Source organism: Epinephelus fuscoguttatus, linkage group LG3 (genome assembly GCF_011397635.1).
Source record: "Epinephelus fuscoguttatus linkage group LG3, E.fuscoguttatus.final_Chr_v1".
Classification (NCBI taxonomy): Eukaryota; Metazoa; Chordata; class Actinopteri; order Perciformes; family Serranidae; genus Epinephelus; species Epinephelus fuscoguttatus.
The window spans coordinates 3,864,192-3,890,506 of record NC_064754.1 but is presented as its reverse complement, the minus strand read 5'-3'; the positions used below and the strand labels follow the sequence as shown (position 1 = coordinate 3,890,506).

General features: G+C 40.9%; 1 protein-coding gene across 1 annotated transcript in view; it reads left to right on the top strand.

Moving 5' to 3' along the window:
- The window catches only part of akt3b (v-akt murine thymoma viral oncogene homolog 3b), a 34,962-nt gene extending 9,503 nt beyond the window's left edge, over nucleotides 1-25,459 (top strand). The window contains exons 3-14 of the mRNA XM_049571209.1: nucleotides 6,383-6,508; nucleotides 6,611-6,722; nucleotides 10,457-10,601; nucleotides 10,728-10,859; nucleotides 11,149-11,214; nucleotides 11,476-11,544; nucleotides 14,097-14,219; nucleotides 14,338-14,466; nucleotides 16,930-17,144; nucleotides 19,552-19,639; nucleotides 21,783-21,885; nucleotides 22,739-25,459. Of these exons, the coding sequence (XP_049427166.1) occupies nucleotides 6,383-6,508; nucleotides 6,611-6,722; nucleotides 10,457-10,601; nucleotides 10,728-10,859; nucleotides 11,149-11,214; nucleotides 11,476-11,544; nucleotides 14,097-14,219; nucleotides 14,338-14,466; nucleotides 16,930-17,144; nucleotides 19,552-19,639; nucleotides 21,783-21,885; nucleotides 22,739-22,824 (1,394 nt within the window). The 3' untranslated portion in view covers nucleotides 22,825-25,459. The remainder of the gene's footprint in view (nucleotides 1-6,382; nucleotides 6,509-6,610; nucleotides 6,723-10,456; nucleotides 10,602-10,727; nucleotides 10,860-11,148; nucleotides 11,215-11,475; nucleotides 11,545-14,096; nucleotides 14,220-14,337; nucleotides 14,467-16,929; nucleotides 17,145-19,551; nucleotides 19,640-21,782; nucleotides 21,886-22,738) is intronic.
- Nucleotides 25,460-26,315: the final 856 nt, after the last annotated feature.

Here is a 26,315-nt window from a genome sequence, read left to right as displayed (position 1 = left end):
CACCTCCAAACAATGGTTGTTTACCTGCCAGACGGCGAGCAGAGCAGGCAGGCTTTGCAGAGCTGCAGCCCAGTCTGAGCTGCACTTGGCTGGTGTGTTATTTCCCACAGTGATTTTAGTGTTTGTGTGTGTGTGTATGTGTGTGTGTGTGTTGGAGGTGTGTTTGTCTGGTCTGAGCTCAGGGCTTTTGGCTGGCAGGCAGGGGGAAGTTTCTCTGTGGCACTATGAGCTTACAGAGGATGACCTAACACTCTGGTTCCTTCCTCTCCGGCCCCCACAAGTCCCCGAATTGTTTATTGCACCTCTGTGTGTGCTTGTAATTCAGTCCTAACAGCCCTCTCAGAGAAACTGCCCCGAGCAGCTCTCTGGCCTGTTTAAGATCAAAACTCAGAGTTCACACACAGTTCAGGGCGCTTTGGAAAGTGGGGTGCTGAAACTGGATTTTTGAGAAACACAAAAACGTCATAAACTTTGAATGTGGAGCAGTACTGCATTACTGTTGTTGACTGCAGAGTTTATGTTGTTGGAGACTCAGCTGTTAACCTGTTTCAGGTTTTAGAAATGATATTCTGTTCCTGTGTGACAAATGTAAAGTCTGGGGTCATGAAAGACCCCTTGATTGTGATGTACTTCCTGTTGAACAGGATGTTGGGTGGGACCAAGCACAGTAAGGAATCAATTTAAACTGCAAACCAATGGGAAATCAGTCAAAGTGAAAGGCCTTTGAGTTGATAGGAGAACAAGAGGACAGGTTACCCTGTGTTACACTTTTTTAAGTGACTTTTGGAGTAATAAGGAGCTCAGTGACTTGCTCAAGGACATTTTAACATGTGGACAGGTGGAGGTTGGTCACGAGCCACAGACCTTATGTTTAATGGTTGACCTGTTAAACCACCACCACCCCTGTGTCTTTGGTCATGGAGCATAGAGTCATCATTTAAACAAACAAAGTTTCTGTTTACATTAAATATTTCTCACCACAACACATTGTGTGTATCATCGAGGTCTAACGCTGCCTTCACACATGCAGATACAAGGTAGTCTGCAGGCTCTTATAAATCTGTAGCTCTGTGTGTGTGTTGCATTGAACATGTGATTTGCAAACTGATCCAACTGGACAGTTGTTGTCTGATGTAGCCGCCGTACTACACTGACATTTCCAATCACCTCTCTGGCAGCTCTACTAAATCTGCGCTAAATTTATGCTCTTATGTCTATTTTGCAAGTGTTGGCTTGGGACGGTGGTGACGTGTCCGTTAACTCTTCTCCCGCTGACTTCTGCTCGCTATCCAGGTCGAGGTTTTCAAATGTAAACATCACTTAACATCAAGGTGAGGATGGGCACCAGCTGAACTAGCATCCTGCTAGCCATTGTGCAGGCGTTGGAAAATAAATCTGACGACCTCTGTGATGCATCCGTTTCCAATTGGATATCAGGAAATGTAAAATCCTTTGAATCACCGAAACTTGGCTAAATCCTGAACAGTGCTGTTCAACCATGTGACTCTTTTTCTATGTGCCCAATATCTAACAGAGCAGAGGACTGTGGGAGAGAAGGGAGAGTGTGTTTATGGTGAATAAGGACTGGTGTGGTGGGAATGTCAGGTGTTGTCCCGTTCCTGCTGTGGATCACTGCCATATGCTGCTCAGAGGTGGCTGCAAAGCGTCACTGCCCGCGTTCTGGACCAACGACCATTTATCCATCTTGTTTAGGTTGGGATGTGTAGACAGTTAAATCACTTCACATCTAGAAACATGGATTACCAGAACCATCCAGAGACAGAACCAAAAATCATAAGCCAACAATGTAAGACAACACAAAAAACCCCCGACTAAATTATAGTGAACATTGAACAATAGGGCTGGGCAATATGGCCCTGAAAAATAAGTTTAAGTTTATTCACTTTATTAATCCCCCTGAGGGGAAATTCAATGTTTTCACTCTTGCTTGTCAATTACACACAGGTCTGAAAGACACACACATACACAAACAGGACCTATACATGCACAAAGTGGAGATGTCAGAGTGAGGGGGCTGCCCTTTGGTCAGCGGTTGGGGGGTTCAGTGCCTTGCTCAAGGGCACCTCGGCAGTGCCCAGGAGGTGAACTGGCATCTCTCCATCCACCAGTCCACGCTCCATATTTTGGTCCGGATGGGGACTCGAACAGGCGACCCTCCGGTTCCCAACCCAAGTCCCTATGGACTGAGCTACTGCCAATATCACGATATTTAAGGGTATTTTTGCGATAAGGATATTCTTGACGATATGACAAATATATACATCTAATTTTACAGTTTACCCTCAAATATTCAGTAAAAACTGAAATGATCTCTCATTTCTTTAGTTTGTGAACAACAACAGGGTTACATTACCAAAGGTTAATGACAGAATTACTTGACGACATGAGAAAGGAGAGGGAGAGACGCTGTGCTGCTGCCAGAGGAGCCACTGAATGCGTTCCCTCTGAGCACTAAGAGAAGTAAAACATTCAGGACGCCGCAGTTTATTCCACACTACTGAAGCTGCTCCTCTTTTTGGAACCACTGCAGAGTCACTAATAATTTCACTTTCAGACATGCTTGTTGTTGCCGTGGGTAACAGCATGACATCAACGTCAACAAGTCTAAATATCGCGAGTACCACGATATGATTTCTTCATATGATATGAGAGAATATTCCGGTATTATTGTGAACAAGCTGATATGGCACAGCCCTGGTGAACGAGTTAAAGAGCTGATGGGATCACATGTCACTGTTGTACCTTGTGTTATTACATGTGACAAATAAATGATTGATTGATTGAAAAAAAGGGAGGAAGTTGTTGAACATCCCAAAAAGAACATGTTGAATGCATTTCTTTCCTCAAAGCAGAGCCTGTTTTTTTTAGGGTATAGGAATTTTTGGTTACTACTTGCATGTACACTGCAAGCTACTGTTGAAGGAATGTTACATTTTTTTGTAATGGAAAGCTTATACTTTAGCAAGCTAACTATGCTAACTGCCGGCACCTACCTGTCCGGGGCCTACTTCCCATCGCTCTTCATCTCCGTCCTCCCCTTAAGTGCTAGCAAGTGAAAGTGAATGTGAAAATATAAACCAACCCCAGATTAACTTTAGTTTGGGAAAGAGCTTTGTCTGCATGGTGTTGTTCAGCACTGTGTCCACAATTTTTGTTTGCATTCTTTTTGGGCCCCATTGCAACACGTGATGACCCGAACATTGTAATTCCACGGTTTAGTCACCACGTCAAATTGGCTTCAAAGCGCGGCACTTTTCTTTGCAGCTTGCTTGATTCTCTGCTCAGGACATTCCTCCAGAATGTCTTTATAAAGCAAATAGTGGTTTGCTGCTATATTAATACTCTGAATGTCACATACAGAACCTTTCAGTCATTTATCAAAAAATGTCTAGATGCAAGTTTGAGCTTTTCAAACAGAAAGATTTGCTGCTCTTCACTGAGCATCTTTTTGTTTTCAACTGTTTGTTCCACAAAACAAGATCTTCTCGAGCTCTGTGAATTGTGAACCAGGCATTTTTCACAGTTATTTGACATTTTATAGACTTATATAGTTTGTTGACATAGAAAGAAATCAGAGCTGGTAACCCTAGTTTCAAAGTTAACTTGCAGCTCCAATGATTTAGTAACACAGATGTGTCGTGAAGCTATCCTAAGCTGTTGACTTCCTCTTCCTCACCAGTGGAACAGTTGTCTCACTGACTGAGATTTCTGACTTTATCCCATTTCTGTTGTTGTCGTCCTCCTCACACTGTTGTTCTGAAGCTGTGTGAGTCATCAGATGTGTGAGAATAGTGAGTAAAGTCTGATTTGCTGGATAGATGCTGAGGCGGTTGATCACTGATACAGACACACTTGTGTTCTTCGTTAGCTCTGCTGCTAATATGACTCTGCAAGATGTCAACATCTCACCACGACATATTCATGTATTCCAACATTTGTTGTAATTGTGTCACAAGTTGATGAGTTAGAACAGCAGGGAACCAACACTTCACTGCTGCTGAATGAGAACAAGAGCCGTGTTCATCAAAAGATTTCCTCTTCAGCTGGAAGTGGTTACAGATGTTTAAATGGACTTGTTAGCCGAGAAACAAAAACGCTGGTGATAATAAAGTTTAAAACGTAATGGACATTGTGTAAAATGTGTTCTGCACTTTTAAAAATATTTTATTTCACAATACGCAGCAGAAAAGCAAAAGTAGTCAGTTCAAAGTGATGATGTTCTCTACAGCAGTTGTGATTGTATTCATGTTTTCAGTCGTGGCTCAGTTTGAACAGTGAGCTTTACTGTCTTGACATATGAGACACGCTGTTTGGGCCTGTGTCATGTCAGTTATATCATATCTAGCCCTGTGCACTTAAAAGTTAGGTTTTAAATGTTTTAAAGTGATCAGAAGTTAGAGCATCTTTAGCTTCTGCACTATGATGTATGTATTTCCCAGTGAAACAGAATATTTGAGCAGTGTACAATTAAAATCAAATCCTTTACATTTAATTGCACTGTTATGAATTGGACAGATTTGAATATAGCGCTGCATAGAGTGACAGCGGACTGCTGGCTCCACACATATGGAGTTCGATTTGTGTCTTTACTACATGTGAGAAAATAAATGATATGAGAGAAAAAAAATGTTTGAGAGAAAAAGTTTTCACACTGATAACAAAAAATAATAATATTTGAGACTAAAAAAAGTTTTGAGAGAAAGTGTTTTGTCATAGAATATAAAACAAATAATTTGAGATTTAAAAAAATGATTTGACTGATTTGAATGACTCTCAAAAAACTTTTTGTTACTCTCAAATACTTTTTTTGCTATCAGTGTGAGAACATTTTCTCTCAAAAAATTGTTTCTCTCAAAACATTTTTCTTCTCTCTCTCAAAACCTAAGTCTTTGCTCTCGTGTCAGGATTTTGCTTTTGCTGCAAAAATAATGTCATGGGCGGGGCCATGTTCCTATTGGCCAGTCTCAATCGAATTGACAGCTAGGTGAGGATCGTCTTGGCAAAATACTTTATCTCAAAACTTTTTTTAGTCTCAAATGTTTTTTGCTATCAGTGTGAAAACTTTTTCTCTCAAATTTTTTTTTTCTCTCAAACATTTTTTTCCCCTCTCGTATCATTTATTTTCTATTTCCAAATATGTTTATTGGGAAACCAGTCAGTTAACAGTGAAATTGACAATCGACAGTTACGTTTCCTTTTTTTCATATCATTTATTTTCTTGCATGTAATAAAGCCACAAATCTAACTCCATAGACACACACCTTCCTCACAGTTCAATCAGGAGGAGGACGAAGAAGAGATGGCTCACCTTTTTTACTCAACTGCCTGTCAGATTTTTTACACAAACTTCAATTTAAAGAAAGGCTTCAAATTTCAGTTATAATCAAATGATTGTTGAGCCCCCAAAATGTCTGTTTTCACTCCATTGAGGGGTCATTGTAACTAATAATGAGAGTGATAATACTAATAATTCTAACAGTTGTGTAATAATGTAATACCGTGAAATTGATGGTTATTGTACCTTGAAAATCTCATACCTTTGTAACCCTATGCATGTCACTTTATAGTGACTGGAAACAGTTTCCATCGTCTTATAAGCTTCGTCCAGCGCTTTTTAAAAATGCGCGTCATCAAGTTTATGAGGATGTTTCTACATTTGCTTGTGTCGTTTTTATCTGCATGAGTGTTACTAGTTTACAGTGTGTGGAGCTCTTAGGGCCACTGTAGATTTGTCAAATCATCATCACTCATAGTATATATTTACCTCATTGTTATTTTCAATTTCCGTCTATTGTGGGGGGTTTTCTAGTGGATTGCACCAATATCAGCTCACGTGACCTGTGTCACATGACCTCTACATGAGTTTTTAAATTGCACACCTGTTTCCAAAACATTTTATACCCTGATGAAGACTCTAGTCGAAAGGCGTTGAATCAGTAAAGGATTTTCCTTGGATGCATTGTTGGACTGCCTGCCTGTACCATGGACCAGTCGGTTTTTTTTCTTTATAAAAAAACATTAAGTTCACTGCTTCAAGGAATTGTCATCAAAGTTTCTGTTGACTGAAAGTGACGTCTGTGGGTTGGACATGTCAGTCCCTGCTGATCAATTAGGGCACACCACCCGCGCAGCACGTGGAACACAGCTAACATGAACATGACATCAGACTAAATAATGTAGTGAAATGAAATGATCGGCTAATATCAGGCTAATACCAACATCACAGAGACAAGCTCCTCCACATTCATCACAGAATCAAAGTGACTCTAATGCAAGAACTCTGCTGCTTCCATCTCTTAACACGTGTGAGTGCAGCAGGGTGTAACCTGTCCGTCTCACCTTTTTTTTCCGCTCCCTGCAGGTGAGTACATCAAGAACTGGCGACCGCGCTACTTTCTGCTGAAGACAGACGGCTCTTTCATCGGCTACAAGGACAAACCGCAGGACTCTGACCTGGCCTACCCGCTCAACAACTTCTCTGTAGCAAGTAAGACACACGAACAGAGGCCTTCGTCACAGATTTCATACACGCAAAGAACAACAAGTATCAGCGTCACTTTGAACATCCATCTCCCTGTGTGATTTCCAGAATGTCAGCTGATGAAGACGGAGCGGCCCAAGCCAAACACCTTCATCATCCGCTGTCTGCAGTGGACCACGGTCATCGAGAGGACTTTTCACGTCGACACTCCTGACGAGAGGTGAGCCTTCAGCCTCCTCCTTCAGCCTCCTCCTCCTCCTCAGCAGGTTTTCTCACGCATGGAGGAGTTTTGTATTATTTGACAGGAACAGGCTTAATTTGAACTAGCTGATAAAAAAAAAGAATAATAAGAAATACTGGCTACTGTTAGTTCCAATCTACTGATGAAAGAAATATGACCATATGTGGATCATTGACACTATTTTAAAGTTGCATAATTTAGTTTTTGAGTCAATGGGTCAAACAATTCCTTAAAAACAGATGCTAAATAAAAAAGAATCTGGAAAAAGTATAACAGGAAAAGAAAAAATCCTCATCCAAAACTCAATTCATAGTTTCAGAATTGAAAAGATTCAGAATGACAGTCTGGTTTACTGCAGGTAGGTTTACACGTACAAGGAATTTGCTTTGGTGTTTTGGTACATCACAATGAACATAGTAAAAGAAAATAAACAATAAAAGTGAGTTCTGCAAAAGATCAAGAAACAAACAAATTGATGATAAAACTATGTCAAATATGTACAACATATCAGTTGTAAAAATGAAAGATGTGTACAGGTTTTTTGCTAGAATGTGCAAAATAATGACCAGAGACCCAAGGAGCAATTTAAAAGGGCATGAGAGTAGCTATAAAAGCACAATTAGCAACACAAAATCAGCACATACACTGCAGCATACAATATTCACAGTTAAGAACAAGAGTATAATCATTTATAAAGTGCAGGGATTGAAAAGTGTCAAAGTGTTAATAGTGCTTCAGTGTTCAGCGTTGAGGAGCTGGACAGCCCTGGGGACAAAGGTTGTGTTCCTCCTCTGTGTCCTGCAGCCTGGACGGCGTAGTCTGCTATTTCAAACTCAGGACACAGAATATGGTCCGAGTCCTGTAAAATCCTGCGGGCTGATTTTACAGTCTGCTGATCGCTTAGGGCAGTGAGAGGTTGGACAGACTGCTCAATGATTTTTGAGCAGACTGCTGCATATGGAGCGGGACCTCGTCTCACCATGCTGAACCTCAGTGTTTCTAGTAGTAGTTAGCAGCCACGTCACGGTGAGCAATGTCGGAAAAACAGTTTTTTATTCAGTGCTTTTACCGGTTTACATCACTGTTTGTTCTGGGGAGGAAGACACCACTTCAGATAATTAGGCTCAGATTAAAAACCACCGGAACATCTAGATTTGAAGTTATCATGTAGAAAGTGAGCACACATTAGCAGGTGCTGGGCTAGCAGCCCATCTGTGATGAGTTTTTACTGGTTTAAATCAGCTGGTCTGTTTGTCTTGGAGAGGAAGAGACCTCTGTGGTTAATTCAGCTCCTGGTAAAACCTCCTAAATGTCTGGATCTGAAATAGGCTGAGCACATATTAAGTTACCAGAGAAAAGAGGTGAGTACACATTAGCAGGTGCTGGGCAAGAGGGCTGTCTGCGACGTGCCGAACAGAGAAACACCGATTTGTGATGTGAAACTGTTTTATTCAGTGTTTATATCAGTTTAAATCACCTGGTCCAATTCAGCTCCTGATAAAAACCTCCTGAACAATGAACACTGAAGGAATTCTAACTGGGAGAAGTTTCAGCTGGTTGTAATCTGCAGTCTTCGCTGCTACATTTCACTAAATCCCCTTAAATCCCCCTGAATCTTACACAGTGAACCTTGAATTTTGTGTGTGTATATTTGAGTTTCAGCCACTGAAGCACACCTCTTGTGTCTGTGTTGAGGATGAGGAGTAGCCTTCTAAATCATGCCCAAATTTTCTTTACAGATATCAAAGAGAAAAACGATAGAAAATGTTAAAGAAACCATCAACGGAATAGCTACTTGTGTACTAAAAAGATAAATAAAAATGGAATAAAAAAGACATGTGAGAGGACTGACAGACACCAGATATGAGAGGTCTGGCATTAGTGCCAAAAAAACTCTCTAGTTTTAGTGCTGAACCAGTTTTTGTGTCAAGTTGTCCTCACAACACAACAGCAGTCTGTCAACAGAGAGAGAAGAAAGACAGGAAACAGGGGTGTGGGGCTGAGGCGGGACGCCAAGTTTTGGAGGGTTGTCGCTCCAAAACACAATATAATGTATACATTATGACTTGTTACCTGATGCTTTATTGGTTTGTTATGAGCACGACTCAGCTTACAACATCCTGCAACATCTTACACATGCATGATGAGTAGTCACTTCACCAGAGCGGGTCTGTAGGAGGGTCGATGTGTTGTGTTGGATTGGACCAGTCAGTGGCTCTCACATCTCACTGGACACCAAAATATGCAACTTATTTTGCAATACAGCATCAACTCATAGTCACTGAATTATTTTTCATGCCCCCACACCAGCAATAGCCATGGCTGGAGGCAATAGGTTTCGGGTTGTCTGAATGTGATATCTCAAAAACGCCTTGAGGGATTTATTTTATTTTTTTCAAATTTTGCACAAACGCCCACTTGGACTAAACGATGAAGTGGTTAGATTTTAATGGTCATAGGTTGAAGGTCAAGGTCACTGTGAACTCGTTTGTCTTGGTCTTGGGTAAACGATATCTCAACAACACCTTGAGGGCATTTGGTGCAATCATCCACTTGGACTCAGCGATGAACTGATTAGAATTTGATGGTCCAAGTCCAAAGGTCAAGGTTACTGTGTCCTAACAAAACATGTCTTTGTCCAAAACTCAAAAATGTATACAGAGATGATGATGAAATGACATTTCATAGAATTGTCCAACAGGATTAAATGATGAAGTGATGACATTTTACATCCAAAAGGTCAACTTCACTGTGACATCATAATGTTCTGCAAAAACCCATTTCTGGCCATTTTTCAACATCATACCTCAGGAACATGTCTGTGTGAAGCATCACAGACATGGATGTAAGCTGCAACTGCAACCCAGCTGATGCAGAGGTAACCGCAAGGTGGAAATTCTAGTTTTTTATTATTTGTTGCAGTAGTGATATTTAAATATTACTGTTACAGTCAGAAGCAGAAGCCAGAAGCAGCGGTTCCCAACTGGGGGTCCAGATTGCTCCTTAGTCAGTAGTTCAAGGTCCACACAGTTTAATATATTCAGCGTCGTACTTGCGTTTGACCATGTCGTTGAGCTAGTTTGCTGTTTCTGTCAAGTAGCTGCCTGTTATTCACTCACTCTACAAACGGCACTTCAAAATAAAAGCTTCTGCTGGAAATTCACTGTACTTCCAAAAATAAGCGTGTTTTTTACAAACTTGACACGTTCGCAAGTCACTTGTGGTTCATTCAGACTGGACCTGCGACCTGTCATTGGGGCACGACCCACAAGTTGGGAACCACTGCTGTAAAGTATCAGATAAAACACAGACTACAAAGAGTTTTGTTGGGTTACTGTAATAAAACTTTTAAAAATTTGTTTATGTTACATTTTCATCATTTAGCTCACGTTTAACTGTGTGGTATCTTACTCAAAATATAAGGTGACTCAAAACTATATTTTCAAGTATGGCAACCACATGCTGATACCTGGTTGCCTGCCTGGCAACCACCTATCTTTCAGTTTCAACATATATGGCGCCTGTAATCTAACAGTAGCTCCATATGTGAGAGCCTATAGGATCAGCTCTGTCTTAAAAGTTTAAAAGATAGTCCTTCAAACTTGTCTGAAGATACACGGTCAGTCTAAAGGTGAAGCCACAGTTGAGAGCAATTAACCATAATCTGAGCGCTGCCTGCTGGTATCTCAACCTGTTCTTGTTGTGTCCTGCAGGGACGAGTGGGCCGAGGCCATCCAGATGGTAGCCGAGTCTCTGGCCAAACAGGAGGAGGAGGGCATCCTGTGCAGCCCCACCTCCCAGATCGAGAACGTCAACGAGGAGGAGATGGACACCTCCATCAGCCACTACAAACGAAAGGTGACCTCTCAGACGCTGATCTGAGCGGAGGCAAAATATGGCTCTGACTTGTTTTGAAAAGAGGATGTTATTACATTTAATGATGGAGAACCAGTTCTTCACATTATTCCTTTGTTTTTTGTCCAGACAATGAATGACTTTGACTATCTGAAGCTTCTGGGCAAAGGCACTTTTGGGAAAGTCATTCTGGTGAGGGAGAAGGCGAGTGGCACCTACTACGCCATGAAGATCCTCAAGAAGGAAGTCATCATAGCCAAGGTCCTTTTAATGTTTATCAGCTTTTAACTGTTCCTGTTTTGGTGTCTGCAAAGCATGTGTTTGGTCACTGGACTGAATGACTTATATATGAGATTTTTAAAAAGATCTATTACGTCTATGCATGTTTGGTAAAACCAGTTACAGATTGGTTTGATACTGGTATTGTCCTGGTGGACCCACACCTCACTGCCAGTTACATCCTCAACCTTCTGACTGAAACAAGAAATGGTCTCCTCTTGTCTCCTGACTAATCATTGCGCCTCCTCTTTGTCCTTTTTTTCCATCTCAGGATGAAGTTGCTCACACACTCACAGAAAGTAGGGTATTAAAAAACACTCGGCATCCATTCCTAACTGTGAGTATCAGCATGCAGATTGCAATGAAAACATTACACGAAGACGCACCTGTGCTGCTGTGAATTATGTGATGGAATAAATAAATATAAATGAAGAAAAGCAGTCAGCTTCAATTCAAAGACTCTTTTGATAAATGTCATGCAAAGAAGGAAGGATGCACTGAATTCAGACCACAAAGCTTCTGTTCTTAAAAAATAAATGTGTTTGAAACAAACCACTGAACGCTGCTGAGTTAAAAAAATGTTTATATTGTCTTTCAGTCTCTGAAGTACTCGTTCCAGACTAAGGATCGGCTGTGCTTTGTAATGGAGTATGTCAACGGAGGAGAGGTGAGACATCAGTGAAATCGCTTTTTTTCAAAAAAAAATGTTTTTGATGCTGGCAGATGTTCTGTTTTTATTTCAACACAGGAGTTATTTCAAGAGTTATTGAAGAATGATGACGGTGGGATTCAAAGAGCTTCAACAGAAAGCAGTCACTCCTCTCACTGTGGCTTTATCTGGAGAGTCTTAAGACTGGGGCGTCTGCACTGTCGTGGGTTTTTTAGTGATGCTATCAGTTTATTCAGTACAGATATATGGATATTTCCTGCTCTGTGTTTCATATACTATTACACTGAATATCTTTGGGTTTTGGACTGACAATAGACATCACATTAGACTTTGAGAAACAGGGATGGACATTTCAGAATTTTCTGGCAGTTTATAGACTAAACGGTTAATGGATGAATCTAGAAAATACTCAGCAGATTAATTGATAATGAAAATAATCATTAGTTGCAGCCCTACAGTTATGCCAGGTTCACACTACATGATATCAGCCTGATTTAAGCCTGACGCAGCGTCACACAGTGTCGGCTCGGATCACGAACAACAATGAGAGCTGTACGCGATAATCCATCGTTTCATCTCGTGTAGTGTGTCATAGTAGACGACATCCAACGCCATGTCCGGGACGCCTCATGATGATCTGACAGAAAGTCTAGCATGTTTGATTTTCTTTTTGTTTTTTTCGTTTGCGCCCGTCACAGCCGTCACTTTGACCAATAGAAGCACAGAACACAGTCCAAATCATAAAAATAGGACAAGAATACCCGATGACATCACACACGTCGTGAAAGACGATCAGGGATGATTGGTTTGGAACATCGTGTAGTCTGTCATGTCTGTCGGCCAAGTCACGGCACGATTTTATGACTCAACAATTGCCTGATGCGACATACTGACTGTCAGAACGGACAAAAATGGCGTGTAGTTTTGAACCAAGCATTAGTCTTAAAAATTGGAGTTGCCACAAGAAGTGAGACACTTTGGCTGCCACCACTGTTTGAGTTTCTCTCGTGTCCCTTGGCTGAAGCCTGTGCAGATAATCGGCAGTGCTCATTAACTGGCAAACGACTTACTACTTAAAGTAATCAAATAACAAAATAAATCTCATTGTAATTAGTTAGTCACTAAGAAAAAAGTATGCATTTAAATTACATTTTCTAATCAAATGTTGGTGATAACACAGGGGTTACATTAGACTATATTCTTTTCAGTTAAGAGTTTATATGTAGAAAATAACATTTAATCTGTTGCTTTGCATCTTTTCACTGTGCAGGAAGGCAGCCTTTTGGAAAAGCGAATTACTTGTTATATTTTTAACAGGGTAACTTGTGAGTTGTAACCTATCAAAGTAATCCTCTCAATACTGTAAAAAAGAGAAGGACTTATCTGAGTTTCTGAAAATGAAATATGATGTTGGGTAGTGTTGTCACGATAAGGGAATTTCTAACTTTATTACAGTACCTTGAAAAATACTGAAACTGATACCATGTTTGATATCATGGGGAAAAATGACATTCATTCATTTTCTGTAACCACTTATCCTGTTGGGGGTTGTGGAGGGTGGAGCCTATCCCAGCTGACACTGGGCGAGAGGCAGGGTTCACCCTGGACAGGTCACCAGACTATCACAGGGCTGACACATAGAGACAGACAACCATTCACACTCACATTCACACCTACAGACAATTTAGAGTCACCAGTTAACCTGCATGTCTTTGGACTGTGGGAGGAAGCTGGAGCACGTGGAGGAAACCCACGATGACACAGGGAGAACATGTAAACTCCACACAGAAGAGCTCCCCCAGCCTGGTGACAATGCTAACCACTGCACCACTGTGCCGCCCTTAAAAACTGACATGGAGGTCATAACAATAATTTCCTTTATTAAAGGATAAATTTTACAAACATGACGACAACAACTTTTCCTTTCTTGGTTAGTAGCAGAGAACAGCAGAATAACTGCAGTAAATGTTACAGTAAGAGAGGGCAAAAAGGAGCAGCTGGTACCAGTGTGTAGATACTCTGGAAAATGAGTATTGAAACCACTTCAAATATTCTGAATCAGTGTGTATTGATAAAGCAATATTTTTGACAACACTATAAATGTGAAACTCCAAAAACCTGATCATTAACGAGTCATTCATGTCCCTGTGAACACACTCGCTACCCTGCAGGTCTTTCCTCCTGACAGTGTGCTCCGCCTCACCTCTACCTTTTCTACAGAGAACACGATTGCTACTAAAATGGGCTTCGATGTAGAACTGGTTCTGTACTGTTTGTATGACATATTCCCACATACACACAGACCCCAGCTCTTGTTATCCACAGCATGATTTGCTTTAAGCTTTGTTAAATGATCAGGGAGTCAAAACTGTCATTCTGACTGTTTGTAAACTGATGTCATCGGCTCCGTCTCAGCCCCTCCTGAGTTCCACTGCAGAAAACATCCAGCAGTGATTTTGATCTCGATCGCTGGTCTTTAACTGGATGAAACAACTCAGAACAACAGAGATGTCTGAGGTGTATGAACCTGTGTTTTTTTTTCTTGGCAGCTGTTTTTCCATTTGTCAAGAGAAAGAGTTTTTTCGGAGGACCGCACCCGTTTCTACGGCGCTGAGATCGTCTCTGCTCTAGACTACCTACATTCTGCCAAGATCGTCTATCGTGATCTGAAGGTATGTTTGACACCTACGCTGAATTTACAGTTTTTAGTTTAACGTAGAAACTTACAGAGCCATGGCCAGAAAAACAGATAAATACAAAGGTTGTGTTTTTATATTTCGCTCTCATCAGCTGGAGAACCTCATGTTGGACAAAGACGGCCACATCAAGATCACAGACTTTGGCCTCTGCAAAGAAGGCATCACCGACACTGCCACCATGAAGACCTTCTGTGGAACACCAGAGTACCTGGCTCCTGAGGTCAGAGCTCACACCAAACTCAGACTTAGAGCAAAAGTTGGATTATTTGTGTTCCAGAGTTGATGGAACCTGCAGCACTTATTGGTTTAGAGTTCTGAAACTATCTCAAACATGTCTAAACCCAAACTGAGCCTTCGCGGTCGTCTGTTTCGTCCTGCTTGATGAAATCAGGAAAGAAACTGCGTTATGTTTGTCATCAACTTGTGGAAGTACCCTAATATATAGTTCCTCTAATGGCAGCTAAGTGTTTTCTTTGCAGCCCAGTAGAATGTCAGTAACTAATTTCACTTCTTCTAATGTGGCTCTTGGTGGAGACTCTGAGAGTTATTTTACCATTAAGAGGATATGAAAGCGGATATCAGATATGTCAGGGTCAGAAATAACTGCATCATGGTTAAAATGGACTCTCAGGGTTTTAGTATACATTATCATTGAAAAGTTTGGACTCTGTTGCCAGAAACATTGACAGGGTTCAGTCAGATGTGTTTGAGGACTCTGTGTTTGTATATTTGATGCTGTTAGGCTGTAGAAAGTCCTCTTCACAGATAGATGTTGTGTCGTATGCAGAGTTTGTTTTGTACATGGAGAACAAAACACTGTAGAAAGGTTTAATCAGACCAACAACTGAAAGAGTCATTCGTAAAAGAAACAGGAAGCTCAGCATCACAATGTGAGCAGATTTAGGCCCCGTGTGCAGAAAGTGTTTTGCAGGTTGCAAACCATTTTTTAAATTTAACACTGCTTGTGAAAAAAAAACAAACAAAACCCCCCCCGCCAAACTCCAGCTCCCTGTGTGACCAGGGCCGTAGATAAGAAGTGGTTCCTGTTTAGGGTCAAGTGTTATGTCTTTAACAAGCTGGAATTAAAAGGCACAGCGTTTCTTCAAACTTCATGTTAGAAAGGGTTAACTAGGGTTAGCACTGTTGGGTACCAGCTGGACATACTATTCAGTTTTATTTGAATTCAATTTTATTATAAAGCCCAGTATCACAAATCACAATTTGCCTCAGAGGGCTTTACAACATAAGACATCCCTCTGTCCTCAGCTCCTTACAGCAGATAAGGAAAACTCCCTAGAAAAGTGGGTGGCATGAGGCAGGACCATGACAGCAGCGCAAGCACGACTCATGATCCGAGTGCAACCTCCCTCTATGTGAACCTGCGAGACACAGGAGGACAAAGGCTCTAGGGAAAAAGCTGAGTTAGTAACATGCATTAAAGGGACATGAATGTTTGCATATGAAGAGAGAATGGAGGAGAAAGGAGATTGGTGTATCATAGGAACCCCCCCAGCAGACTAGGTTTATATCAGCCTCACCAGGGGCTGGTCCAAGGCAAGCCTGAGCCAGCCCTAACTGTAAGCTTTATCACAGAGGAATCGCTAAAGTCTACTCTTAAATGTGGAGAACAGTGTCTGCCCCCTTGCAATGAAACTATGGACTGACAAATCACAAATCAAACCTCTTCAATCTAACTACTGAGCAGACTGCAGGGGGCCCAAAGAAAAACAAACTAACTCAAATTTCAGAGCCCAGTTGCACCGTTGTGTTTCAACAATGATGGAGGATCACTGACACTTTTCTGGACTGGAAAACAAATTCAAAATCCAAGTTCACCCAGTACTCTCCCCTGTCATGCAACACTGTGGGGACAACAACTAAATAAAAGTTTAAATCATTAAAGGATGTAATTTTGTAACCTCTAACTTAGATTGTAGTCTTCAGACGTCTGGCTCTTAAGTTATTAGAGAAACAAGCTGAGCAAAAGTTAGCTGCAGCTTGGCTCCGGCCCCTGCTGTGCTGAACAGTATTGTAGAAACTCTGATTTTAATGTGAAACTCTTGTATTCAGTGTTTTTAACTGGTTTAAATGAAAAAAAGGCTTTTATTTTGGAGAGAAAGAGACCAGTAGGGAAAATTTGGATCTGGGTGAAAACCTCCTGAGTGTCTGGATCACAAGTTATCAGATAAAAAAGATGAGCACAAATTAGCAGGTGCTGTGCTAGCAGCCCCGCCGCGACAAGCCAAAGAGCATTGGCAACAACACTGATTTTCAACGTGAAACTGCTTTATTCAGTGTTTTTACCAGCTTAGATTAGTGATTCAGTTTATTTTGGGGTAAGAGGAGACCTCTGCAGATTATTCGGCTTCTGGTGACCTCAGCAATGTCGGCATTGATTCATCTTTTGTTATTGTTTTGGTAAGAGACTCCTTGCGGCAGAAAAATTACATATTGTACATTTAATTCTTCTTCTTTTGGCGTCAAAACTATTTCAAATGTAAGTAATACATTTGCTGTCTGAATTATTCTGTTTTATCTCTGTTAGTTACTATTGAAGGAAAGAAGACAACAGCTGAATACAAACTTTCAAACAGTTACGAAAGTGTATTTTTCCTGTATGCTTTTTGTAAATATAATTTTAAGACTGATAATGTCATGCTTAAATCATGTTGTCTATTATCAGGTGCTGGAGGACAACGACTACGGGCGGGCGGTGGACTGGTGGGGTTTGGGCGTGGTGACATACGAGATGATGTGTGGCCGCCTGCCGTTCTACAACCAGGACCACGAGAAGCTGTTTGAGCTCATCCTCATGGAGGAGATCAAGTTCCCACGAACCCTGTCGGCCGACGCCAAGTCGCTGCTGTCGGGGCTGCTCATCAAGGACCCCAACAAACGGTACACACACACACCTTTCTTTATATTTATTTTTGGTTTTTGGTGCCTTCTTTTTGCCACTTTCTCATTAGATAAAATATAATAGGGAGCTGACAGGAAATGAGCTTATGAGATGGTGGATGACACTTCCTGTCACCTGCCGTAGATGAGCTCCACTGGGAGGATTTAACATGTGGGAGGTTCCTCTGCAGGTGCCCTCATCATCCAGTAGGAAAGGGATACTGAACTTACTTTGCCCAGGAGGCACTTCTGCAAAGGCCAGGGGCCAGTTAATAATCAAATATTAATCATTAAACAAGCTCTATTTTACTAAATTTTAATGCACTATGGATCCTTATCCTTATATTAAAAGAACAAAAAAAAATCCCCCTCTGAATACATTTATTTTCACTGTGAGGTAGACAGTGGTTGTCAGGCCACCAGGCACCTGTACGTTGAGTATCACTGCAGTAGGAATTTGTCCTGCAGAGACAAGGACAAGATCCCTCACTGGCTTCCCATCCATTTACACGGCCAAAACTGCTGGGTGGGCTTAACCCCTGAGCCACCTGTTAACCCTTCAAATCTCAGTGAGCTTTGGCCTTTAACACGCAGGGGTTCATTCACAGACACCTTAAAATAATGGACGTAGCTTCCGTGACGTCACCAGTTGGTTCGGGGGCTTCTGTTTTGAAGCCTCCAGCATTTCAACTGTCACATCTTGTTTTTTTTTTTGAGCTAGAAGTGACCATATTTGGATGAGAGGGTGGAGCTGTGGAGAAGTGAGGGGTGGCTCTGACTCATAGACTGTGGTGACAGCTCGCAGACAGCCACTCAAAGCAGCCCGCCCTTAATTATGTGGAACTTTAAGCCTCAATAAAGTGTCAACAGGAGAGTTATATAAAAATTAACCGCTGCATGGTTGTCATGAATGTTAAAATTAGCTATAGAGACCAAAATTGTTTTCTTTGTACCAGGCTGTGAACACGTTTATTTCTGTTTTAAAGTTGGGCATTTTAACATGGAGGTCTATGGGGACTGATTCACTCTTGGAGTCAGCCTTGAGTGGCCATTAGAGGAACCACAGTTTCCAGCACTTCAGTGTTTTCTGAAATTGACAAGAGGATTAATTTTTGCAGTTTTGACCGCTGTTAGCACGGCGGAGTGATGTTTTAAAGTGTGTTTTGTTTGTATCTTCTGCACATGCACGGTGACAATGACGATGGTTTGATGCTATTCCAAAAACACTAATGTAGGAAACGCATTCAACAAATTTGTTAGACCTCAAGGATACGCCCAATGTGTTCTTGTGTGAGAAACAGTGAATGTAAAATTTTCTCATTCACAAGAAAACTCTTCAGGATATTTTACATTTGCGTGTGGAGTTCACAAAGATTTTTAACTCTGCGCTACAGTTAAAGGTCCACTGCCTCGGGTCGAGTCACGCACCTCTGTTGCATGTCCCTCCTTTATTTTCTGTCGCCTCTTTATTGATTCTCTGATTTTCTTTGATAAAAGCATAAAATCCTACACAAAAAAATCACAAAAAAACCTTGTGGAAGAGAAACAAATTTGGCAGAAATATCTGAGGAGTTTACAAAGTTAGAAAATATGTTTTTAGATTTAAATTCAAACAAACCTTGAAAGAAAATGTCACCGTTCTTAGGTCTATTTTTTTTTTGTATTTTACCCAAACTATCAAAGACTTAAAGTCTCTGGAGGACCAATTACAGACATTCATCCATCTCCCCACAGTTCACTGGGCTCAGGGTGACAGCAGGCTCAGTAAACTGTTCCCATCACTTTTCTCCTCAGCTACTTATTCTAGCTCTTAGGGGATCCTGAGTTTTTCTTTTACCTGATGGGATATATAATCCATCCTGTTCAGATTAAAAATCTTCCAGTAAAACACACATTTAGATTAATCTACTCATACACAGGTATGAACAGGTATGGTATCAATTTAATGTTTAGCTGTAAAAGAAGTTCAGGCATTTCACCACCCCATACGGCCTCAGGAGCCTGTTTCTTACTCACAGGACAGCCGACACTTGTACCGTAGCATCCTGTACGTCCCAGAATTCACCGGTTCATTTCACTGTTTAAATCTCCATCCCAACATTAAGAAGAGAACAAAACCTCCTCATGATAATTGGTATTCAGCAAAAGTGCTGTTAGACAAAACTGGCTGGTGGCTGCTGTTAATTTCCCACTCTGATTGTCCCGGAGGCGTTTTCTGTCTCTAATGAAGAAACTGGTGAAAAGAGGCTACTGCAGCTTCAGAGAGCAAACTCGTTCACCCCGCCAAGTTATTTTGGGATCCGTAGCAGGTGGATATTCTGGGTCCATTGATGGAGACTTTGTAAGAGCAGCGTTTTGATGTCTGACTTCGACGTCTTCTTCTTCTTCTTCTTCTCTTTTCTGACAGGCTGGGCGGCGGACCGGATGACGCTAAGGAGATCATGCGACACAGTTTCTTTGGCACAGTCGACTGGCAGGACGTCTACGACAAGAAGGTGAGAGCAGGATTTAGCTGCTGAGACGTCATCCCATCTTCAGTGGTAATTTATTCAAACAGCGTACCTGAGATATTCTGGTATCAGGGTTACCTAATTTTTCAAAAGAAGTCTGGCTGGGATGTAAAAACTCCAAAATAGAATGGAAAAGAAAAAATTACCTCATCTCTTTTCTCATTTGAAAAACATAAAGCAGTCCAAACAACTGCAGGTCCTCGTTACAGACGTGTTCTGCTTCTGCGTGTTTATTAATCGCTCATTAGCTGTCGGCTCTTAAATTAATCACCGACTAATTTGGTTTATTTAGTTATTTATTTGGATCCCCACTGGCCACTACCAAGGTGGCACACAAGTAAACATTACATCACAGTGTAAAATAAATACGTAATTGAAAATCTAAAAAACAACAAGAAAACAAAACAAAAAAACAAATAAATCAACAACAATAAAACGACTTAGGACTATATTTACTACATTGAAAAACAAGCTCCAACACTATATCAAGGTAGTCAGTAAAACGTTTGTTACATCCTACAAACAATCGTATTGATACTAAAACAGCATATTCAGTGACTGAGTGTTACAACCAAGCTTGTTGAAATTAAATTATTTATTAATGAAGGAAGTTAAGAATTATTGTTAAAAACAAAAGTGAGGCTAACTACAACGGAACAAGGGCTTGTGGGTGTTGTTAACCCAAATAAAGAAATATAACCAAAAGAGGAAAACAAGAGTTATTAATCTTAACTGACAAAGTCAAAAGCGGAAAATAAAAACCTAATTATCTTAGATTGCTTGGTGAAAATGAGAACACAGATTAAACGAGACGCATCGACCTGCAGAGCCGCAGAGCCACAGTTTCAGATGTGCAGAAGTACCAGACCCACAGTTTTATGTTGCTAAATATAGTTTTAAGATTGTTTTAGGAAGACTATCGTAAGAAAACGTGTTCTGTGCTTACATTATCAAACAGACAATGGATCATAGATATTTTTTCAGGCTGCCAGTGTTAGCTCGCTGAGAAGTTGCCTGTTTCCACTCGAAATGTTGATTAAAAACGTTGCCGTCTGTTGATACTTTAACTAGGGTTAATTATAACGTTAGAATGGATCCGCCCATGCAGAGGGCAGGGGCACGAAACCCGCTAGGAAAAAAAGACAAACAACCTCACTCTAAGCCCCTAAACAGCCTCCAGCGGACCCCACTGACCCAGGCTGTGCTCTGCTCCTCTGCTAGAAGAACCAGAGGAAGGAAGGAACGTCGGTGGAGTCGACTTTCCTTCAGTGTCCGCACACTCCTGGATGTAGAGACTTTTATACTTTCCTTGCCAAAACAAACAACTATGATCCACTGTCGTTTTGATAATCTAAACAGAGAACATGTTTGCTTGTGGTGGTCCTTCTAAAGTGAGCAGGTGTTGAAGTTACTATATTCTGTTATGATCGCAGAGTTGATACACAGATGCTAACCAGGGCTAGCATGACTAGCTAGTTTGACTCCTCCCACTACTGTGAAGTAGGGTTGCAGTGCTATAAGATTTTCACAGTACGATAACCATCTCAGAAAATATGGTGGTTTCATGGTTTCACGGAATTTATATTAATATTAGTTGGAATGACCCTTAAACTAATGAAAATGGAAGGGTTATTGTTGTCAGAACAAACATGTTATTACTATAATTGAAACTTGAAACCATTTTGTTAATAGAAGTTTGTATAAAAAGTCTGCCCTTTACAAATAATGAAAATAAAGGTGAGATTCAATGTCAGACAGATATTACATAACAAAACATGTCCTTTTTGAAGAGGGGCTGGTGTTCTGTTGCCATCAAGTATTTCTTTAACCTTTTTTTAAAACAGTTTTTCTTGTTAAATGTGTAAAGTCTGATAGTAAACCATTCCATATTTTCATTCCCCTGAACATAACAGTATGTTGCCTTGCACTGGTTTTAGAAACAGGAAGTGAAAAACAACCACTTAATGCACGCCTGGTATCAAAGTTATGGTTATTGCTACTGTTGGATGATGGATTAGTTGGTTTAAGTCTTTCTTTAGAGAAAAAAACAAAGTCAAAAATATTTGATTCTTTAATGTGACTATTTTCTGCTTTCTTTACTCTGTCTTTACTTCCTGTCTTGTTCCAGCTGGTCCCACCTTTCCAGCCCCAGGTCAGCTCAGAGACGGACACACGCTACTTCGATGAGGAGTTCACAGCACAGACCATCACCATCACTCCGCCGGAAAAATGTAATCTCGTCTTTCTACTAGAGGGCCACTATTAGTGGATTTTAAAAGGCTGATATAATAACTATAGTTTGGAACAGGAAAAAGCTGATAGCCGATTAATCGGCCGAGTCAAAGTAATAGATACTGAAATAAATAAATATATAGATAAATCTGGAGCTAAACATCAAACTGACCATAAAAAATATCTAGACGGGAGTGATTTTTATGTTTTCAGCTATTATTTTTCCTCGATCTGAGACTTTCAGGTACACAATGACATTAACTTGACTTCCTGTATGGAGCCCCAATGCAAAACGTTGATCAGACATGTGCAGTATTTCTGTTACCTGTGTTTAAAATATGTATTTCAATTATTTTGTAACTGGTAAAAAAAAAAAAAAAATCAAATATTTGAAACAAGATAATTTAGAGATGAGTGATTTTGTATTTTCAGAATACTTAAAATACTCTCAATGATTCATAAAACTTAAAAAACACGTTTATCTTAAAAAAGGGCTTTTGATTTAAAACAGGAAATGGAAGCATTCACTCAGTAACACACTCATGTGAGCTTTAGTGTTTTAGCACTCGACCCGCTGTTGTTATTTAGCCAAAAAATTCAAGCCAGTATCAGAGCCAAGTTCCAATGATATTGACAGCGAAACTTGGCATCCATTAATAGGCCACACCGATAAATCAGTGGACCTCTACCCTCTGCATACGCTGACAGGAATGTTTGTACCAAGTTTCAATCCATCCAATCAGATGTTGGACAGGTAAATAGACTGATGAGGCTAAAATCTCATGACGTATGTAGATAAAGAAATGTAAGTTAGCTTATGTTTGCCTGTAATGCTCCTCTGTCTCTCTGCAGATGACGAGGACGGGATGGACGCAGCGGACAACGAGCGAAGGCCTCATTTCCCACAGTTCTCCTACTCAGCCAGCGGGCGGGAGTGAGCGCTCCGGCCCAGCCAGCCAGTATCGTCCCCATTCGTGGCCATTTTGAGGAAAACACGTAGCCATTTTAGGAAAAAAAAAAATACCAGTCTCCCCTCTTTTTCTCCTTCTCTGCCTCCTCACAGACGGGGAGAAGTCTTTTTAGGGACTTTAAAAGAGGTTTTTGCACAGTGGGATAGACTCCAGCCGGTCTCCCCACACTAAAAAAATAAGTCTCCTACATTTTCAGCGCTATTTACTGCAGAAGGCAATGTTTTTGTTATTTATTTTTTCTCTCCGTCAGTATTAAGTTGTCGACCCGGGTTGCGTTCATCTTTTTTTTTTGTTTGTTTGTTGTTTCTGCCCTTTTTTCTTCTTTTGACTTTTTGCACTTGGTTTGGAAGAGCCGTTTTAGGGAACAAAAAACCAAAAATGTTGCCTTACGTGTGCAGATGTTTCGTATCATACCGACAGGGTGTTTTGTTTTGTTTATTGGGAGAGGGCGGGCGGGTTTTGGGGTTGTGAGGGGTCATTCTTAGTTGAGAATAAGTGCATGGCTCGTGGTTCACTCAAAAAGAAAAAAACTACAAAAAAAAATATATATTTTCCTTCTCATACATTTGCCATGGCAGCGCACATTCCCCCAATCCCATGGCAATGAAAATCACTGTCTACAGGTAAACAAAAAAAAAAAGAAAAAACACAAAAACAAAAGAAGGACGAGAATGGACGAGTCTGTATCATTCCTTTCATCGTTGCAGTGTTACTACTTTGCTCTTGTATTTTTTCAACCCATGTGTTTTTTTTTTCTTTCTTGCGCTTTACTTCTGAGTTTGTTCTTTTATTTTGAAACAGGAAACACTAAACTGCCAGAAACTGCACAGTTCACTCAGGCGCCACAGAGCACAACCGCGTTCAAACTCAGCTAACCGCTCCAGCTTTCCACAGCCGGCAGGGGAACGAGGCCTTTCTCTGCTTTCTCACCGCTTCTCCTCCTCCTCTTCCTCCTCCTCCTCCTCTTCCTCCTCCTCCTCTTCACCTCCGCTCTTTGTTTCCTCATCGTAGCTGTAGGACTAGTGGAATGGGTGTTTACACAGGGAAATGTGGCTTAATGTATGTATGTATGTACTGTATGTATGTGGGACATGGGGGTCAACTTCATGCTGTCATAGCACACACACACACACACACACACACACACACACACGCACGCAAACACACCATATATATCTACAGTCAGAAACAGGAAACAGCTGTGATATCAGACTGAAGTCGGCAGTTTACTCCAAGCAAAATCAAAGTTGGTGTTTTCTGAAATGAACAGAACATGAGAATATTCACTGCTGCTACAGGTGTGTTTTTATAACAGCTCACGTCAGGTGAAGCTGAAGTCGAAGTCGGTCCACACAGGGGTCGGTCTCACAGCTGAGGTGTTTCAGTTTCTACAAATGTGTTAACTCCTTTAGGGGCACATTAAACACTTGATGGTCCATTTTTCCCTCCCTCTACCTGCTAAGGAGAGTATAAACCCAACAGAGAGGCACAAGTCTCCCACTTAATTTCCCTTCCTAAGTCCGCCTCTTTTCGCTCAGTGTGTAGGATTTAGGGGGATATACTGGCAGAAATGTAATATAATATAATAAGTATGTTTTTAGTGTATAATCACCTGAAAATAAGAGTTGTGTTTTCCTTACCTTAGAATAAGCTGTTCGTATCTACGCATGGAACAGGTCCTTTTCTACAAAGATTGCCATGTTGCGCCGCCATGTTTCTACAGTAGCCCAGAGCGAACACAACAAACACTGGCTCTATATTGCTCCTCCTGGACCAGAGTGTCGTAAAAACGCAGATTTTTTTAAGGCGAAACTGCTTTATTCACTGTTTAAAGTTGTGAGAGCAAGAGCAACATGGATGTTTCTGTTGGCATCTAGAAGCCACCGAGGCTAACAGTTCAGTAGGCCAGCAAGCGGGTCACCAAATGCAGGAAACGCAAAGGCATAGTGACAGAGGAAAAAACCAACTCTTTATCAACATTCTCCTCAGACATGTCGTAAAATTTATGAAGAAAACTCTCTCTGACTAAAATTACAACGAATCTTACCATCCACTGCCATTTCTGAAAACACATCGTAACTCCTGAACTTGGAGTTTTCAGAAAACTTCCACTTTTGAAGTTGTGAATACAAGAAGAGAGGGACTCTTTTCTTGAACACAGAAAACACGAAGGCAGCATACTTCTCCTATTCTCGTGAGACTAGAAGCCTGAATTTGTGTCGTTTTTCCCAGTTCTTTAAAGCTAATATCATGAATTTATTCTTCCGTCACATACTGTAGTCCTTGTCGTCTGATTCTTGTAATCTGAAAATCTGCTTCTTTCAATCATGTTCATATTTGCAAATCAACCACCCAAATGTGATCTGATGTTAGTAGGACTTAGGGCGTGCGTGTGAGTGATAAAGAGGGGGAAGAGAAGGTGGAAGGTGGACTATTGCACGCAAAGTTTCTGTAAGTCGTTAATAACTCGAACACCACAGGTTGGGCCGCATCACTAGATGCACAGAAAGTGAATCACGACAGTTGCCAGTCGCAGATAATCGTCTGCAAATAATCACATCTGTTCCTTTTCCTCGTCAGACCGCCAATTCAGTTTTTTTATGCCAAGGTTACTCCGTCACCCAGGTGATTTATATAAATATTTACCCGTGTACAGTTGTCATAAATGGTGAAATTAGCTACAGAGACCAAAACCATTTTTTGTACGTGGCTGTTAACGTGATTATTTCAGCTGTAAAGTTCGGCATTTTAACTTGGGGCTCTGTGGGGATTGACTCGCTCTTGGAGCCAGCCTCATGTGGCCATTAGAAGGAACTGCAGTTTTTAGCATTTGTGACTACATTTTTCAGCTGCCAAAGCTGCCACTTGCCAGTTACTGACAGTTTTGATATAAAATACGATGTAATGGTAGTCTAGAAATATGTCCATGAAGTATCCGAACAACCTCAGTGAGTCCTGCCCTCTAGTGGTCTTCGGGGTGTACAACTGAAAAACCTTCAGTTCATTCAGAAAACTGACTCATGTACTGAGTCAGTGATAGAAGTAAACATCACGACATTATGAACTCATTATGTAGATCAAAGCTAAAATTAATGTTTCTCTTTGATTGTGTATCCACTACTTCATCTGTAAGAAACAAGTTAAATTTTTATTTGTTTCTGGAGAATACTGCCCACTTCATCTGCTCTGCTGTTCTCACTTCACACTTTCAGGGTTCCTGCACACTTCCAGGAAGGTTCGGAGGAAGAATTAGGGGTTTTCCAGGTCTGTAAAGATATTTGCAGTTGCTAAAGATTTTTGGAAAATCAACGTTTTCTTGAAGTTCATGTATAAAAGTGAAGAGAGAAACATGACTGTTAAACATATCGAGTAAAAACAGAAGTCTAGTGAGAGTTTTTCAGGAAGAGTTTGGATCTTTATTGGAGCTGTGGAGGAACCCTGACAGCACACACAAGGTT